This window comes from Pteropus alecto, unplaced genomic scaffold (genome assembly GCF_000325575.1).
Source record: "Pteropus alecto unplaced genomic scaffold, ASM32557v1 scaffold146, whole genome shotgun sequence".
Taxonomy (NCBI): Eukaryota; Metazoa; Chordata; class Mammalia; order Chiroptera; family Pteropodidae; genus Pteropus; species Pteropus alecto.
In genome coordinates, this window is record NW_006442107.1 from 7,135,031 (window position 1) to 7,153,038 (window position 18,008).

General features: G+C 38.5%; 1 protein-coding gene across 1 annotated transcript in view; it reads right to left on the reverse strand.

The window, feature by feature from the left end:
• The window catches only part of SETBP1 (SET binding protein 1), a 329,542-nt gene that overhangs the window by 5,005 nt on the left and 306,529 nt on the right, over positions 1 to 18,008 (reverse strand). Inside the window, exon 5 of the mRNA XM_015595730.2 lies at positions 2 to 428. Coding sequence (XP_015451216.1) covers positions 2 to 428 — 427 coding nt within the window. The remainder of the gene's footprint in view (position 1; positions 429 to 18,008) is intronic.

Below are 18,008 nucleotides of genomic sequence, written 5' to 3' on the forward strand. Positions count from 1 at the left end.
CGGGGGTGGAAGGGGAGGGGGCGGTGGCGGGGGCAAGGGCGGCGCCTCCCGGGCCATGTGGATGACCGCTTCGATGGTGGCCATGATCGTGTCTTGGCTGGCGGTGGGTTCCAGCACGAGCGGGCTCAGGCTGGGCTTCTGACCCCTTTTGCTGGGCAGATCGATGCATTTTTCCAGCACCGGCATTTGGTCTCTGGAGTCCTCATCGAACTGGGTAGGCTGCTTTCGAGGACGCCCCCTCCTCTTCTTGACGAAGTTGTTGCCTGTCTTTGATTGTCTCTGTAGCCGCTTGGCCTTCAAGATCTTGTTCACGTGGTCCAGATTCTTCTTGGTAGACAGAATCTTGGTGTAGTTGCACATCTTCCGCACCTCGCACTGGATGGCTTCAATTTCCCGCCTCTTGAAGCGTTTCTTCAGGGAGGTGCTGGCTGCAGGAGAGGGAAGAGAGAAGAAACTGAGCACAGGATGCCAGTTGCTTTAAACCCAGCCTTTTCAGCGACAACTGGCATTATAGTTGGCTATGAAGATTATGAAGAGCTAATGATATGGATATGATGTAGTACCCAATATTTTTTTTCTTTACTAGTATTAAAAGTAAAAATAGACATCAGTTAACTATCCGATGTATACAATGCATTTCTATTTATATTATTTTAATCTTTATAACAATCACATGAAATACTCTTGTTCTCATTTTTAAGATTTGGAAACTGAGGTCCACACCAAGTGAGGAAATCTACCTCGGGAGTCAATGTCGGAATCATAATATAAGTTTCCTTATTATAGCTTTTATTTTTTACAGACTTTTGACATTTGATATGATTCAATTTAGCATTTAGGTTATACTTTCCCCTTTTTAGAAAACGTTGAATGAATAGAATGAGAAGCAGCCTTCCATATCAAGCCATCTGGATCATTCACACGTACCGTCAACCTCCAAAAAGAGATGCCTTGACCTGAACTGGAATATGTAACGGAACCTATTTTCTTTCTAACTCTCCTCCTGACAGAAGGGAGGATTATTTTCTGGGACACTCTATTTGGGATGACACCATCTCTTTTCCCCTGTAATGTTCTGGACTTGTCAAGTTGCCTGATGATGTCCATTTGACAAGTCCTTAACTAGCTCATCCTCTGGGAACCTGAAGGGAAATACCAGCCAGGTATTTCTGAAGCATTTGTACTCATGCTACTGGGCTATTGTTTGGAAAGAGCTCTTTTCATGTCCTAGTGGCCAGCTGCTCCTCTAGTTTATGAGCCAAACCTCTAGCCTCAGGAAGTCCTGTACTGCCGCCACTACTGCTTCATTCTGAAGTTCAGACAGCGTGAAGTGTGAATGACTTCAATGTGTAACAGACTTTCCCTCCTTTAGGTTGTTCTTGCTCCTTGTGTTGTTCACGAGAAGGCACTCGTGTCTATTCATGTGTATACACACACACACATGGGCACTCGCAATACGCTGCTGTCCCATCTTCACACTGGCTATTCCCTCTGGCCATTTATAAACTTAAGAAGTGTGTCCTCACCTAGTTCTTTGCTGCTCTAATTTCTCCTAAATGCTCAATCCCGAAGAAGCCCAGACATAGGGTAGAAGAGTTGACCCTACTAAATGCCTCCAGCCTATAAGGAAATGTGTTTCATTTCAGCATCACCGTTTATTGTGTTATCCCAAATTGTTTCAACTATTAGTTGAACACTGTAAGGGAGATGGAAAATTGCTGAAAACACGGATACCACTCTCACTTATTCTTGGGTCCTCCCACTTTGTTCTTTCCTCTGCTTTACGCCATTTCTCTCTCATGCTGTGCCCAACACAGATCTGCAGGAGGGTTTTATTTGAAGTTATTTACACCACTAGTTTCGTGCAGTGAGAATCTTTGAGTTCCACAGGACAGGTCAAATTGTTACTGCTTTTGGCCAAAGGTCAAAGCAAGACTTTCTAAGCAATGCATAACTAGGAAACAATCTTTCAAATAAGTTATCAAAGATCAAAATAGAACAAAATCAGAGTGAGTTTCTGACTGCAAAATTCTTGTAGTTAGTGTTGTAAAAGGAAAAGGTTGCTCGATTATAAGCTTTCGAAAGCAGAGACCAACTTTTACTGGTCTTTATGTCCTTCATGGGGCACAGCATGGTGCCTCCTGCATGGAAAGGATTTCAAAATTGTTCTGGACTGGCAATTTACACTAATCATTCATGCCTTATAGTCATATTCTTTTCTAAACGAGTTCTAGTTTAGATTTTTAAAATAACCACTTTCAATATAGTGACAGTAAGAACATGTCAGAGCCAAATAATTTATCTTGTCTGCATAGTTTATGAGTAAATAGAAACTAGTCAAAAATACTCCACAAAAGTTCTGCATTATTCCAAATACAGATTCCATGTGCATTTTACACTATCTACAGTTTATACCATCCGTAGAGGAATAAAATGCAATGTGATATATAATAGAGCATGCATCTAAAAAGTAAATAATTTTGAGTAATTAGTTCACAATATTTGACTAAGTAAAGCTTGATTGGAAAAATCTGTGAGCTGGAGGTCAATTGGGGCAATGATAACCAGTGGATTGTCTCCGTCAGTGTATTCTTTTTAGTGTGAAATGCCAAAAACAAACCAAAAAAGGAACCTCACAGATAATATTATATTCAATAATTTTTATATTGCATATTTTTTATTAAGCTCTTGTACTGAAAAATGATTATGAAACAAAAATTAATTCTGAGTAGCACAAAGCTACCAAACTACTACAAATATCACAATCGACTCCTGTACACCCTCCATTCATATTTAATAAATGTTAACTTTGTGCCAGTAGAGAAAGAACATGTTATAGATTCGGCTACATCAGTGCTTCCCTCTCAATTCTACCTCCTTCTCTTTCCATGCTTGTATTCGTACTTTTGCTACATATACATGAAACGCCATCATAAAAATTAAATGTCTGAAACCACCTGATGTTGGTAATGCTGTAAGGAAGTGGGAACGCTTGCACACCGTTGGTAGGAATGTAAACTGGTATAATCATTTTGGACAGTGACAAGGGCAATAACTACTAGAGGTGGAAACAGGCAGGCTCAATAACGCCCCAGTGATTCCACGTCCAGGTGGTCTCCTTTACGCATTTGTCACAGGAAGCCAAAAATGTACATGGAGGTTCCTTGAAGCTCTGAAGACTCTAAACAATCTAAATATTAATGCAAAGGATAATCAATCAACTGTGATACATTCAAACAATGGAATATTACACATACGTTAAGAGGAATAAATTAGGAATAAATATATTAACAGGTTTAAATCTAAAAAAAAAAAAGGTTGAATAAAAAAGTAAATAACAAAAGTGTTTTTAGTAAGCCATTTATGCAAATTTAAAAACACAGAGATGCCTTAAATTTTTATTTTATTTTCGATGTCCAAATGTGGAGGTTTAAAGTGTCTACATGCTAAACATCAATTGTGAGCCAAAGACTTGGTGGATGAGACTTCAGTCTCTCTTTGCTCCAATCTACCCTGTGGGACCTTATCAAGCCTCCAGAGTAACGTCGTCCAATAGAATTTTCTGCAGTGGTTGAAATGTTCTTTATCTGTGCTGTCCTACATGGCAGCTACTAGATACATGAGGCCACTGAGCACTTGAAATGTGGCTAGTGTGCCTGAAAAAAAAAATGAAATTTTAATTTAATTTTAATAGCTACATGCGGCTAATAACTACCATAGTGGGCAGTGTAGCTCTAGACCTAACCACCCTGAAATACGGAGAACACATTGGATTCATTCAGTAAAACCCAGATTGTGGGAAACTTTGGGCAAACAACCTGGTGCCTTAACAAGTAAGATGCAAAAAGAGACAGAAAATGGAAAAGGGTGGAAGTGTAAACTAAAAGAAGCTTGAGATTAAATGATTATATTTGGATGCCAACTTAAACAAATTGTCCATAGAGATCACAGATCATGAATTCATGAACATCTGTGTACTATCTGGGCATTTCATGATGTTATATAATTACTGTTAATTATTTTAGGTGTCATAATTGCATTGGGATCATGCTTTCTTTTTTTTTTCTTTTTAAAGTACCTATCTTTTAGAAGTAAACACTAAAATATTTATAGATTAAATCATATGATATTATCCGGATGGCTTCGAAATAATAAGAAAGAGCAGAGGTAAGTGGAAGTTTTGATGAAACAAGATTGACCGTTATCCCTGTATGCAAACAGCAGAGTACAGGGCAGCGAGAAAGCCTTTGTGCAGGTGCAGCTGGAAACCAGGTTGGACTATGATGAACCGCTTAGCCTCTCTGGGTCTCTTCTTCTTCATCTCTTACATTGGATGTTTAGACTAGATGCTCTCAAAGTTCCCTTCTAGATTTAAAAATTGTTATAATTCTTTCCTATACTCATTATCAATTGCCTTGCCAAATGTGAGGTGGTTTTCTATAACATTTATTTCATCTAATAATTTTGAAATCCTAATGTCAGAGAGGACTCTGGACTTGGCAGGGTTCGATATTCACAAATCTTTCTCCATATTGCTTATGACTGCACTGTCTCTCTAAATGTTTTCAGATTTTTCTCCCTTCAAACTGTTTTCTTATTAGACAGTAATTTCTGGGCTCTTGCAGCAAGATTGATTCCATATTTGCTCTCCTTCCTATAATTGTCCTATATCTTGCCTGTTCTTTGTTAGTTTTAAAAAAATAATTATGAGTGGCCAGGGCAAAATGCAAATTCATTTCTTAACTCTGCAATGCAAATCATCTTCTAGACTTTTTTCTGTATATAAAATTGTCATGAGAATGGTTGAATTGGTTTTGGTCCAAATCTAGATTTTCTGTCTCTTTGCTCCCATTATCAGAGTATTGGCTTATCAACAATTGTTGATTTTGCCACATCTTTTATGACAATCAAAGACTAGACTTAGAACTGCTTTTTGCACACTGGCTTTATAGATGTAGTATAGGCTCTGTGAGCAAAACAAGGGCCAATAGGCTTAGTTTTATAGAAGGCTCCCAAGCAATAGGTGCTAATAGTTTGGACCCTTTACTTTGCCCATGCTCAAGACACATCCTAGTTTTACAAGAAAATTTTGGGTGGGTCGAAGAGGGAGGCAATTTTATCTCCAGATTCATTAAAATTTTTCTCGCTGTTTGAATATCCTCAAGGGGAGGTGGGATAGTATTGGAGACTGGTGAACTTCCTGGAGTTGAACTGCCTTCCAGGGTGGACAGAGCTGGAACACCAACTGCCTCACTCAAGGCAGAGAGGTGCACTGTGAATTGTATCGTTTGCTGATCTATGTTAGAAGATTCTTCGAAGGCAAAGGCCACGTCTTTTCTCCCTGGCACAGGTCATTCACACAGCAGTGCATAATCTGGTACATAGTACATGATCAGCAAATATAAGCTCAAGGGAATTCAACTGTGTAATGTTCTCCCATGTAAATCGTGGTTTTTTTTTTTTCTTTTGTACTTTGTACTTAACTCAGTAATGATCTCTTATTTTCCTATTGTTGCTTTTTAGTTTTTGATGGGATGTATGAAGCAACTTGTCTTGGCATGCAAACTTTTTCAGTTCTTCCTTAGAATTTAAATTAAGTTTCTATAGTCTTGGCCTTAAAAGCACTTTTGAAAAGGATGGCAAGTTACCTCTGCTGGTGAGGCCTCCGCAAGGCAGGGCACATCTGAGTTGCTGCTGGTTAGTCGGCGCAAGCACTATAGGACCGCTTTCCAGTTTGGGAGCCAAAATTTACAATTATGGGTTTGCAGATGTGGGGCACTTGTCATGAAATAAAGGTGCTTCCATTCTGTTCTTAAAGTCACTTTAATATAGTTTGGGGTTTCTTTGAAAATGTGACAAGCTTATTAGAAGCACAGTAACTGCTTGACTTTGAAACCCCCTAAGAAGAGAGCTTCTTCTTAGGGGTTTATTATGAAAGAACATCTTCTGTCTACTGCAATGGCTTGTGGGATCCCTCCCATTCCACATTTCTTCCTGGTACAAGTGGACGTAGGAAGTGAGGTGGATGGTTTGGCTTATGGAGAGGTGAAGCAGTGGGGTGTGCGTGTGTATATTTATGTGTGTGAGCTCTGAAGTGGCAAAGGCCACAAAACAGTAGTGTTCCAGGATGTCTCCCCTAAATCTTCTGTGAGGTATTACTGGTGTTAGGGATTTAGAAACTTGCCACACACTCTCCTGCCTCTGCTCACCTTCTCTTTGCCTCTCTAGGTCAGATCCTCTTTTAAATCAGCAGCATCCCAAGTAGATAGCACATTCCCCATGGAGAAAACAAAACAATCTATGGATTGCAAAAAACCATTTTTTTTTGTTTTTATTATTTCTATTTTATCTAAAAATAAGAACTAAAGTTAAGCATTGCAATGCTTAATATATGAAGCAATGGTGAGGCCCTTATTTGGGCTACACATCAGATGATGTGTCACTCGTCACAGCTGGGCAGGAGGTTCTGGGAAAAGAGGAGGCTACATGCATTCAAGGGGTCGACAGGCATTCCATCAGTTTGTTACTGTTAGGGTGCTGTGGTGTCCTTCACTCTAAATGCAACAGCGGGTCATGGTTCATTTTAGAAAATCAGAATCTTTAAAAAGAAAAAAAAATTCAAAATTTTTGTAATGAGTCAGGAATATCCATAAAAGATGTGATATACCACACAGTCTTACTGGTTATCTCACAGCCAACTGCATAAAAGAGTTGCCACTTTCAAAGATGAATCTGGCATTTTTTTTTTGTACAAAAAGACAGGGTTTCTCAATGTTCTCACCTTTTCTGTGTTGTTAATGGCTGTTAGTAATGTCACCTAGCAGTTGTTAAAAGGCAAACAAAAACTTACTGTCTCTTTGGGGTAAAATGGGCAAGAAAATAACGGCTTTTAGAAAGCAAACATACTATGGAGATGGCATCTCTGAAAATTGATTGAAATGTTTCCATTGTTTGGCAAATTTGTTGCTGAAAATGATAAATTATAACATAAAATTCCTTAAATCTGCAAATTAAAAAATCTTGTAAACAGAGTTAAATTTCAAATAAAGAGTTTCTAAGATTTGAACTCATTAAAAAATGCAATGCCTTTTGAAATGCAAGGGTATTTGCTCGTTAATAAGGAAGCCAGTTAGATTTCAACAGAAACCTTTGGTTAACTGATGAATGGGATTGAAAGAAAAAAGTATTAAGCAGAATGACGCACTTTGTCCTTTTGGATCTATGTTTATGTGAAATATCCTTTTAACCTACAACATCTATATTGAAATAAACTGAATTCGGGATCAGATCAACAGATGTTAAAAAAACAAGCTTTTCAAAAAAAGTATTCAATTCAATCACTTTGGCTCTCTCTAAAACATCACTAAAAATATTAAAATTAGCATAAAATATTGATGACTGAAAAAGCTTTTGTTTCATTAATAATTAAAGTTCAATGGAATTTAAAATTATTTCAAGAATATTATTTATTTCAGATTTATTTCAACCTTTTAGTACTTTAAAAGATGAGTACATATAATCTGAATAGGTATTTGCATGGGGTAAGTGTTCAAAATTACGTTACTGATATCATCACATGATAAAAAATTTGGACCGCTTTAATGTTTTCCTTTCCTTTTCTAAAATCCTGAAGAGTTTATTTACTCAGTATTTAATACTAGAAGACCTTCACTTTCCATGAACACATGACCTAAGAAGCATTAAAGCCTCTTGAAGACCGTATGTGCTCTTCATACCCCTCATAACAAAAAACTCAGCTCCTTTTTCATAATAGATGCTTGATTAATATTTCCTACTGAATTGTTTCCGATTTTAAGCTCCTAGAGACCAAAGCCTGGATATCATTAATCTTTATATTCCCTAGAGCACCTTTAATTAAATGGCATGCGATTCCAAGGCAATCAGAAGTGTCTTATCTATGGAGAGCTCCTGGATTGGGATTCCAGCCTGATTTCCTTTATTTGGTTAGGCAGTTCTGAGGTCCTGGTCCCTAGGTTTGCAGAATCCCTGTCTACTTTGACCACGGGGAAATAATAGCAGTCATTTCATGAGCTGGGTTTTGGACAAACCACTGTGGCTTTGGACAGATAAAAGGCAGTGGTAACTTGTCTCTAGAGAGAAACTGAGCTGAGTTAAGAACATTGTTAGGTTGCTTGGGAAACCTCTAAGGAAGGTATCCAGGGCTTTGGCAGACCAGAGAAAATTGGGGGAAGGGAACTAAGAGAAGAGAAAAAGAGCCAGAGGTGATTATAGCTGTTTATAAGGTGCACTGTCCAGGTTCATTAATAGCAATTGCCCAGGATGGGTCTCTATACAGAAGAGTCTTTTAAGTCTGGGAGTTTTTCTGGGGGTGCTACTTAACTAGGGGTCAGGGTGGCCTCCTAGACTTTTGGAGAGGAGTGCATTTTGAGTGGCAGCACTCATAAACTGAGGACTATTAGGGCCATTTAGCCCTACTCTGTTTCAGTCAACTTTGGCTTTTGTATGTTGCGTGTGGCGCAAGACCCAGCAGACTGACTAGACAGCGTGAAAGGCTGGATAGAAATGTAGTTGACGCCAAGGAGTTTGACGCTACATCTGTTGAGTCTCACAGCATGCCAGGTGGTCACATGGCGGGGGTGGTTGCACCCTCTCAAAGGGCTCTTTATATTTCTTTTTTCTTTCCTCTCAAACATGGCATAGCTGTATCCTTAACTATAAATACCATCTCTTATATAATGCTCTACCTATTATATATGCATATTCATATTTGCGAGAGATTTTTTTCTTTTTAAAAATTTTGAAAACGAAAAACAGAAAAACAGGGAGGAACAAAGAATTAATGTAACAAACATGATCTTATGAAGATTTTCACATTTTTAATATTTAGTCTGAGGTAAAGTAAATCCTTGTGACATAAATCCTTGAAGCTAGAGCTTCAAGAATTATGTCAAATGTTAGTTATCCATTTTTCCTTCCTAGTCTTAATAATTGCATTTGCTTACTTAAATACTCAGGCTAGTTGTTTACAATCTGATAGAACATATACTGACCGGGATATCAGAAAAATAAGGTTCTTCTCTCAACTTTTCACCCCTCAGTTATATGCCCCTAGACAAATTTTTTAATTTCATGGCAGGACCCTAACTTCCAGATAAATATAATTTTATAAAAACAATCATATACCTCCAAGTCTTCTCTGTTTTAGGTAAGATCTCCTTGATTCCTTCATCTGTGTTTCATATGAGATGAATTCTAGACTATACTCCATTTTGATCACCCTCCTCTGGAGATTTTATCACTTGCCAAATCTCACCTTAAACTTTGGTGGCCAGAATTAAACTGATTTTCCAAGTATGAAGTAATTAGTGCAGAAAAACTGACTTGATTTAATTTTTGCGATCAAGGAACTATATGTCTGTTAATAAGGCTACATTAAAAAACAAAACAACAACCCTGCCTTTTTTTTTTTTTTTTTTGCAGCACCAACACTGTTGGCTCATATTAAATGGAAGCTCAATTAACTCCTTTAAACACATTTATATAAACTGCCATCATGCCTGGCCATTGCGGTGTGGAATTGGTTTTTGAGCTTAAATATAAGCCTTCCTTTTAAATCTGCAAAGTTTAATTTTATTGGTTTTAGTCCAGTGTTCTAGTCTGTTGTGAAAGTTTTGAATCTTAATTTTGTTTTCTCAAAGAGTGCCCAGATTTGTAGAGATTTCTATAGGGTTTAAATACTCTCAAAGTTAATGACTGTCCTTTTAACCCCTTCTGGGCATGATTCGAGGGACTCAAATGCATGCTATTGTTTTTTCTCTTTATTGAACTTTTTAAAGAAAAATTTTTTTTTCAATTTATACAACAAAATATCTCTGCATTCTGCATAAAAACAATAAACAATTTAAACCCATTGCTTTAGACTTCCACATATTTTTATGTCTGGTTAGTAGATGATGGATGTACCACAGAAGCAATAACTCTGCATAGCCACAGGTGTGTGCCCAAGTCTATTATTTCCATCAAAGAGGATATTGCATCTGATGTTGGATTGGGGAAAAAAGTCTTGCATTTTTCTTTCATCCAGAGGCAATCCTCCTGCCTTGGTGAGAAAGAAAGGGACAAAAACAAAATAAAACAATACTAGGTGTGGTTCCAGTGCTTTCTCATTTCTGCTGGAATTCAGTATATAATTCGGTCTTAAAGCTTCTTTTTGATATTTTCATTTTGGTACATTCTACCCATTCTTTAAAACTCCAATTCAGTCCTCTTCCTAAAAGCCATCTGAGAACTCTCATTTCAACATTAATCTTTCTAGTCCCCTCTACATTGCTTGGGACTCTCTGAGAACATTTCACAGTCTGTCCTGTATTAAGATGATGGGATTAAGCTACACTTATCTCTCCTCTTAAATTGCGTTTTCTTAAGGGACAAGGGCCATGTCTTCACCATTCCTATTTAATCTTGGAGCAAATATTGATTGAGCCCCACTCTGTGCCAGACACTGTGCTGGACAGTCGATTCTGTGCGCCTCCGCCTAGGGACCGGTGCAGAGCTCAGCTGACCTACTGGAACAGAAATCAATCTATGTCGACTTGACCTAAACCAAAGCTTACTATTCTATAAAGTCTGTGTGTAAAATATGAAAGGATTTATTGAAGGGGACCCAAATCACTGTAAATTAAATTAGATCCTCACAGATTTCAGCTGTTTCCTACTCTCCTCAGAGCCCCATTAGCCATTTGGAGTATCTAAGCTGTGACCAAAAGCACGGAAGTACCGTGAAATACAGACTGATATCCAAACCACTTCGTAGGAGAAGTGGTATTTCAGTGACAAAAACAAGTTTGAACTTATCGAGTTCCATTAAGAAAACCAGCTTGAACATTTAAAGCCCACAGATTGATTAAAACCATAGGTCCTCGGAAAATGGAGACATGTATATATTATATATTAATTATCTAATACCAAAAACAAGACGGAGAGAGAAAGAATATGAATGGTCTTTTCATTGCTGAACATTTGGATCAGAATTATAGTAGTTTATTGTGGAGGAGTGGTCATATGCTCTCTTGGCAAATATCTGTACATTCAAGTTCTGAGAACTATACCAGTAGTTTTTTTGTTTTTTTTTTTTTTTTAAATTTACTGCTTTCCATTTTTTTTCCCCAACTATAAGCTTGGACAGACTCAAGGCCGAAAATACTCCTTCCTCAATTTAAGATTTGACAATTTAACAGGAAAAAGCTCATTCATCATCTTTCCCTTTTAGAGACCATAAATTATTGGCTCATATACTATGTGGCTTGGATTCTAGGAAAGTTAGTATAAACAAACCCAAGTTACAATGCATGGAGTAAGGGAGTGAGTCATAAACAAAACACAGACATATGCTCTCATATAAATAAGGGCCTGGATCATCGGCTTCCCAAAGTCTGCTTCCCATTAATTACACAACAAAATGAACTTTCCATATGTAAGCCCAAATCACTTAACTCTGGCAACTTGTATGAGACAAAGACCAGGACTGTAGCTCTTTAGGCACTAACTAAACTGGATTCAAAATAAGGTAAATCATCTCAAAATATCTCCAGGTATCGGAGGGCATGAAAGTCCTTTAGAGGAGTGTTTTTGAGCATTGAAACTCCAGCAAGCAAGGAACACCGCTTGAGGCTGGTCTGGATCCCCTGCTGAATTTAAAGCTAATATCGGGCTTACTGTCTTTTGTTCTGAGCTCTGTCATCTTTATGGAGCAAGCCCTGGGTCCAGGCCACACAGGGTGTTCACAGACATTGCTGGGATCATTGAACAGTTGAAATTCCCTCCATCAGTACCTTTGCTCTGTCTTATGAACCCGTCCACTGGTAGCACAAAGTCACATTTCCTCACCGTGTATGAAAGCTACCTGGTCTCTCTTAGTTTAAAGAGGAACCAAAGAAACAGATGAACAATTCCTGGGGAAGAGGATTCTCCAACAGGTGAAAACCTCTGAGAGGTGGAAGCAGCTGAGCTCTCTCCCTGTGTTGTTTTCAAAAGCATATCTCATAAAACAAACTGAATTAGTTACAAACAACACTAAAATAACATGTCACATTTTAGGAGTCCTGGGTGGGGAAGAGGGGAGAAAATGGGCTTTTATTCTTAGCTAGAGGAGGTTATGTGCGGTTTTCAATACTTCATTTACTCAATAATTATTTTTGTGACATCCACTCGTACTGTATCAAAGATTATACAAAGTAAGTGGAATGAATCATTTCTGTTTTCATATGAATCTAAGGGGAAGAGGAAGAAACTAACATTTTTGATGAATCTACAGTGCAGTCCGCAGAATTTCACATATTTCCTCATTTAACTGTGATAGCAAATACACAAGGACATTACTATCTGTACAGAACAGAGATGAAAACTGAGACCTCAGAGGTTAAATCATTTTTCCAAGGGCACACATCTAAGAGGTCATAGACTCAAGGATTTAAGCAAGGGCTTCCCTATTTCAAAGTCAGTTTCATACCAGTTTTCCTTAAGAAAGCAAAGAAGACAGGGAGCTAGATAAGGAATGAGAAAAACCTGGATTTCCCTGTTAATTTTCTGCTGTTAAATGCATTGGAGTGCCAACTTTCTCTCATAAAAATTTCCCTCAAGTTTGTAATCTCTAAGGGCTCTTCCAACCCCCAAATTCCATAATTAAATGACACAAGATATTACTACAGATTGCAATGTTACTTCTGCTAGATTATGCATTTTGCACATTGTTTGGATCCTGTTGCTTTCTCTGGTTCAAATTCTGTTAATGGTTTCCTATAGGGAGACAGACAGCCTCAAACAATGAGTGAAGTTGGACTGGATTATGAAGGAAGGTAGCGGGGACGAGGGGAGGACCTGGAAAACTAAAGAGAATATGGCCCATCTAATTGACAAATGTTATTCTGTATCAATCAGTTGTTGCCATTTAAGAGCACAAAGTGATATATCAGACAGTCTGTGTCAAAAAGCCATAAATCTCGATTATCATGTAAATCTTCAGACGTTTACAAGATGCCAATTAATTTAAAAAAAAAAACCATGAAACCCTCTGTAGTTTAATCAAAATACAACTGCAGACAGCTATTGGTCCATGGCTGCCATTTTGTCACTGCCTTTCAGAATGTTCACCATGTCTCATTCTAGAATTTCAGGAACACCATAACACCATGTTCTGACTCCAAACCTTTCTTCCAGCCTCGTCTGTTATTTCCACATTCACTATCTGTCTCAGAGATGTTGTAAACTTGTCCCTCCTGCTTCTGTCTGCTTATTGACTTTGATTCATCCTTAGATGAGGCCATCTCAAGGCCATCTCAAGTCTTCTCTTCCCAGATCACCTGTCTCACTGTCTTCTGAACTCCCGTAGCAGCATTCAGTTGGAAATTAATGACTTGTCGATTGCTAAATTCTAGCTCTGTTAATATCCGAGATTATTTACTCCATTTATTTTTTCATATTATTTGGTCATCTCATGTTTTGAAGTCAGGCCTTCCCAAATAATATGAAAGTTCCCGTAGGGCAGTAAGTATAAGTAATCTTATACTTTCATGTATCAACATTACAGGTGCTTAAAAATATTTGACAGTTTCTAACAAAGACTTATAGAAGTTCCAGTCAGATGAGCTCCATGTAGCAGTTAATAGCCTCACGGGTAGGGAGGTTTTGTGCCCTAAGATAAGGGTATTTGGAAGGTGGAGTGAGGATAACACTTCTAAAGATAGTTAACGGATGTTATGATCTGAGTCATAACATGACTAAATTGTGACTTAACATGATTACATCATAACATGCCGTGACTGACATCATTTTTGACACAAGAGGAGTCATAAAAGTGATATACGGTTTTAAGTATGTGATTGGTGTTTTGATCTGCTATTTCATTTTTTTTCCACCACTGCCTAAAAGGCAGACATTATTTTTCCCATTTCACTGATGAAGAAACCAAGACTCAGAAGTCTCACTTAGACTCTGAGACTTACCTAAGGGAACGAAGAAATAAATACTGCAGGATGTACAACATCCCTGATCCCAGAATCCAGTTTCCACTATACATTTGTGTGGTAGCCAGAAAGGTTTCCCGGTTCCTAATCAGGTAATATTTTAATTCAGTTCTCTCTAGGCTCAATCTCCTCATCTGTGACATGAAAGGGTTTGCAGAGGTCCCTTCTGGTCTATTCTAATCCAGTCTTGTCTGGTCAATTCCAGTTTAAGCAGCAGGAGAACTGGATCCCCCGGGAGGATACTCTGGTATTACTCCAGTGGCTCCAAGAAGGAGAATGATGAGGGCTGACGGATGAGTGTTATTACTTTCTGTCTTTCTGTCTGTTGCTTTCTCACATCTGGCTCACAATGCTTACTCTATTCTCTCTCTACTGCCTCTTTTCTCTCTGTCTCCTTCTCTCTGTCTTTCCTCTCTCATAGATTGACTATAGCCTGCCTAGATCACTAAAGATCATTCTTAAAAGACAGTCATTACACAGTTCTTCCATGTTGCCTAAGGCCATTTCTGCAGCAATGAGCAGGAAAGACCTCACCCCGCTTCTCAACAGCTGGGCTCAGTATGCCAACTTCACTGGAACCAATAAGTTTTTCAAAAACTCTCCATTAATTACAGGAAACCCAAAGTACTGTCCCCCCTTCTCATTAACACAGTTGCTTTCAGTTGCCACTAAATTATCTCGCCACCATTAAACCAACAATCTAATTAGACTTCTGGAAATGGAAAGAGCCAGTGAATAAGGCAGGCAAACCACTATCACAAAACCGATCATAAAATATTTCTGCCCTTTCGTTCTTGGCTGCATAAAATCTGCACCTGGATGAGCTTCTTTTCATCCTTTCACATTTATAAAGAATATTTGATACAACACGAGTATCTTAATAGACATTGCTTCATGTATGGGAGGTTTTCTCTCCTGCATTTCAACCGAGCCTGGAGACCTCATTACAATAATCGCACCTGACTCCCCCTGAGCTGATACCTCACAGCCAAACCTCCCACAGGGCTTCAGTGGAGGTGTGAATGATACTATCACTGGGAAGAAGATAAAATGTATTATTATCATTACTCTATTTTTAAGAGGATCTGACTGTGGCAAGAGGTGGTTGGGAACGTAATCTGTAGGAAGCATTCTGAGAAGATAAATTGAGTTAAACTCACAGACAGACTTTTAAACCTGTTATTAAACCTTCTGTCTTCCCTAAAATCTAAGCTCTGGAGAGAAAAAAATAGTTAAATCAAATCTTGACTTATTTATTGGGTGTCGACTATGCACTCAACACCATACGAGGTTGTTGACACCCAAGTACGATTATAGGTTGTTTGATAGCTGTGCTCCTGGCTTTTGCTTCTCTTATCATCATCCCACATAATCCAAGTTTCCAGAAATTCATGTGATACTCGGTACTTACTGAATGAGACAAAAACTACATAGGAAATGATCGCTGCCCTCCAGAAACCAATACTCCAGCCCCAATGCAAGATGACCACATATAAAATAAAGTACACTTAGGCCAATGCAATCTCCAGCTTTCCACCGAGTGACTCATATTGAAAAATCCCATAGAACTTTCGAGTGAAGGGAGACACAAGCTTCTCCTTCTCTGAATAAACACACACTCATGTACTGTGCTGTGTATGCATACCGTATAGGCTGACTCTTTAACTTGACAATAATCTTCCCTCAGGATATTCTGGTGGATTAGCCAGAAGCTGGTCTGCCATTACTGAAAAAAGAATTCTGGAAGCCCCAGAGGTCCCTCTCGGGGTGCTCCCTGTGCTGAATGTTCCCAGGATGGTTAACTGTTTTCTGGTGCTGATGTGGAAAATAAGGCAAAGAATTGACTCTCAACTCTAATGAATACAATTCTAGAGTATGTCTTTTCATGCATCGGATGGTTTTGCATAGGAAACACTTGTTCAATGCATTTTGACCAATATTTAACGAATATCTATTGTTTGCCCACTCAGTGCTAGGTGCTGGGCTTTTAAAGTTGAATTAAGTCTGACAATAGGAAAGTGGACAGTCCAGCAGGGGATGGAGGCATGAGCACAGACACTATTAAATGTAGAGATGAATGATCAATGGGCTTATGGGGAGCTGTGTGGCACAGAAAATGTGGTATGCAAATTGGACAAGGGGTGGTTCTCAAAGTGAGTGTAAGGGAAGGCTTCTTAGAGTTAAAGGCACCTATGCTGAGTCTTAAAGAATAATCATGAATTAGTCATCCAGATGGTTTGAGGGGTGGGTGAGGGAGAGAGGAACATTCCAGGGTGAAAAGCAGAAATAGCAACAACAATAATAACAACAACGATAGCAGAGGCAAGATTAGCATTCATACTCTTCCTGTGTGCTAGGCAGGCACTCTGCTAAGATTTTCACATCCTTTCATATCTCATTTATTCTGTACCACAATCCTCTACACTAGGTGGTACGCTTTTCCCCATTTTACAGATGTGAACACTGAGGTGTGAGATCATTTAGCTGGTAAGTACAACTCTGAGATTTCAATGCATGAGATCTGGAGCAAGAACGCATGCATCCAACTATAGCATTGCATGGCCTGTGTGTGGTGTTAAGAAAAAGGGGCCAAAACTTAGAAACGAGGCAAATGGAAGGCTGCATGTCCTTTTGGAGTCTTACCATATCATTTTACAGGCCCGCCCAGTGGTTATTAATGATCTAAGATAATGTACCTTTTTTGGATTCACTATCCACTACTGATTAAAAGGCCCAGACTCTGCCTGGTATAAGGATAACTTTTAAGTTTTTGCCAAGAAAAGATGTAAATGATTTCTGCCCAGTAGAAAAGATCAGCTCAGAGGTTATGGTTTGATTGTCCATTAGGACATTAGCTGAGCAACTGCTTGATGTAACCTAATGCCTGCATTCCCATAATGCTGTCCCTCCACTTGTTCTATGGACCAGCTTTATCACCACGTTGGGTTCCTCATCAAAGTTCCACGACTCTTTGAAACAAGTTTATATAGTTTTTTGAAAATTACACTCTGCTTCGGGGTGAGGGGCTTTCCAAAGAAGTCTGGTGCCAGCTGACATTTCCAAGGCAAGGGGATTGGAGGAGAAGGCAGAAACTAGATTCTGGAGAGTCTGGTGTGTCTCTGGACGTCTACAGCCTTGGCCATGGGCTCGGCTCAGCTGCGCTAGGACGTCCAGATTAAATTAGGAAAGAGCTTATTTTGTCCTTTTTGGGCAAACACAAAAATAATTTCTGGAGGCTTTTCAGAAAGCCTTTGATGAGGTCTTCAGGGAAGCAAAGAAACTTCTAATCCTTCAAGGTCACTTCATGAGGGCTTTTCAGGAGCCTCACATTCAGCTCAGCTCCCAGAGCAAACAGTCATTCTGTGCTGCTTCAAAATAGGTTTATAAGTAGCACTTTCCAGACAACTTGAATAATTTGTTTCTAAAATAAAGTTTTATTTTCTCTAGATCTTTTTTTAAGGCTCTCTACTGTGTATTTTAAGTGATTAGTCTGGACTTGTAAGAATTCATTTTACAATTTGGAGACTTCTTCAGTTTGTATACTTATGGCCTTTGAATGTTCCAAATCCTATTAACTTGCACATTTACTTGCTCTGTTTTGGTTCTTTTGAAAGACAAGACTTTTGGCTGAAGTGACCTATTATTTTGGTTAGGAGTTTCAGATCATGATTCCACATAGTACAAAAAGCAAGTGAAATAAATAATTTTATAAGTCTTAAATTCCTGTTCACTGCTTTTTGCATCTGTATATTATTTCACTATTTTGGGCTCCTTAGCTGGTTAAGAGAAAATTCAAGCATCCGAGAATTTGGGAGTTAGAGGCAATTTTCACAATCATTTCGTTCCAGCTACTAGACTACTGGATTTCATTCTGATTCCATTAGAATTAAGAACCTGTTCTTTTATTTGTAAAGGTAATTTTTCAAGGTTAAGGTTTCACATCTTGATTATAAGCATCCATTAGTTCTCACTGGGCTGATTGTTTGGTTAATAACTAAATGATTT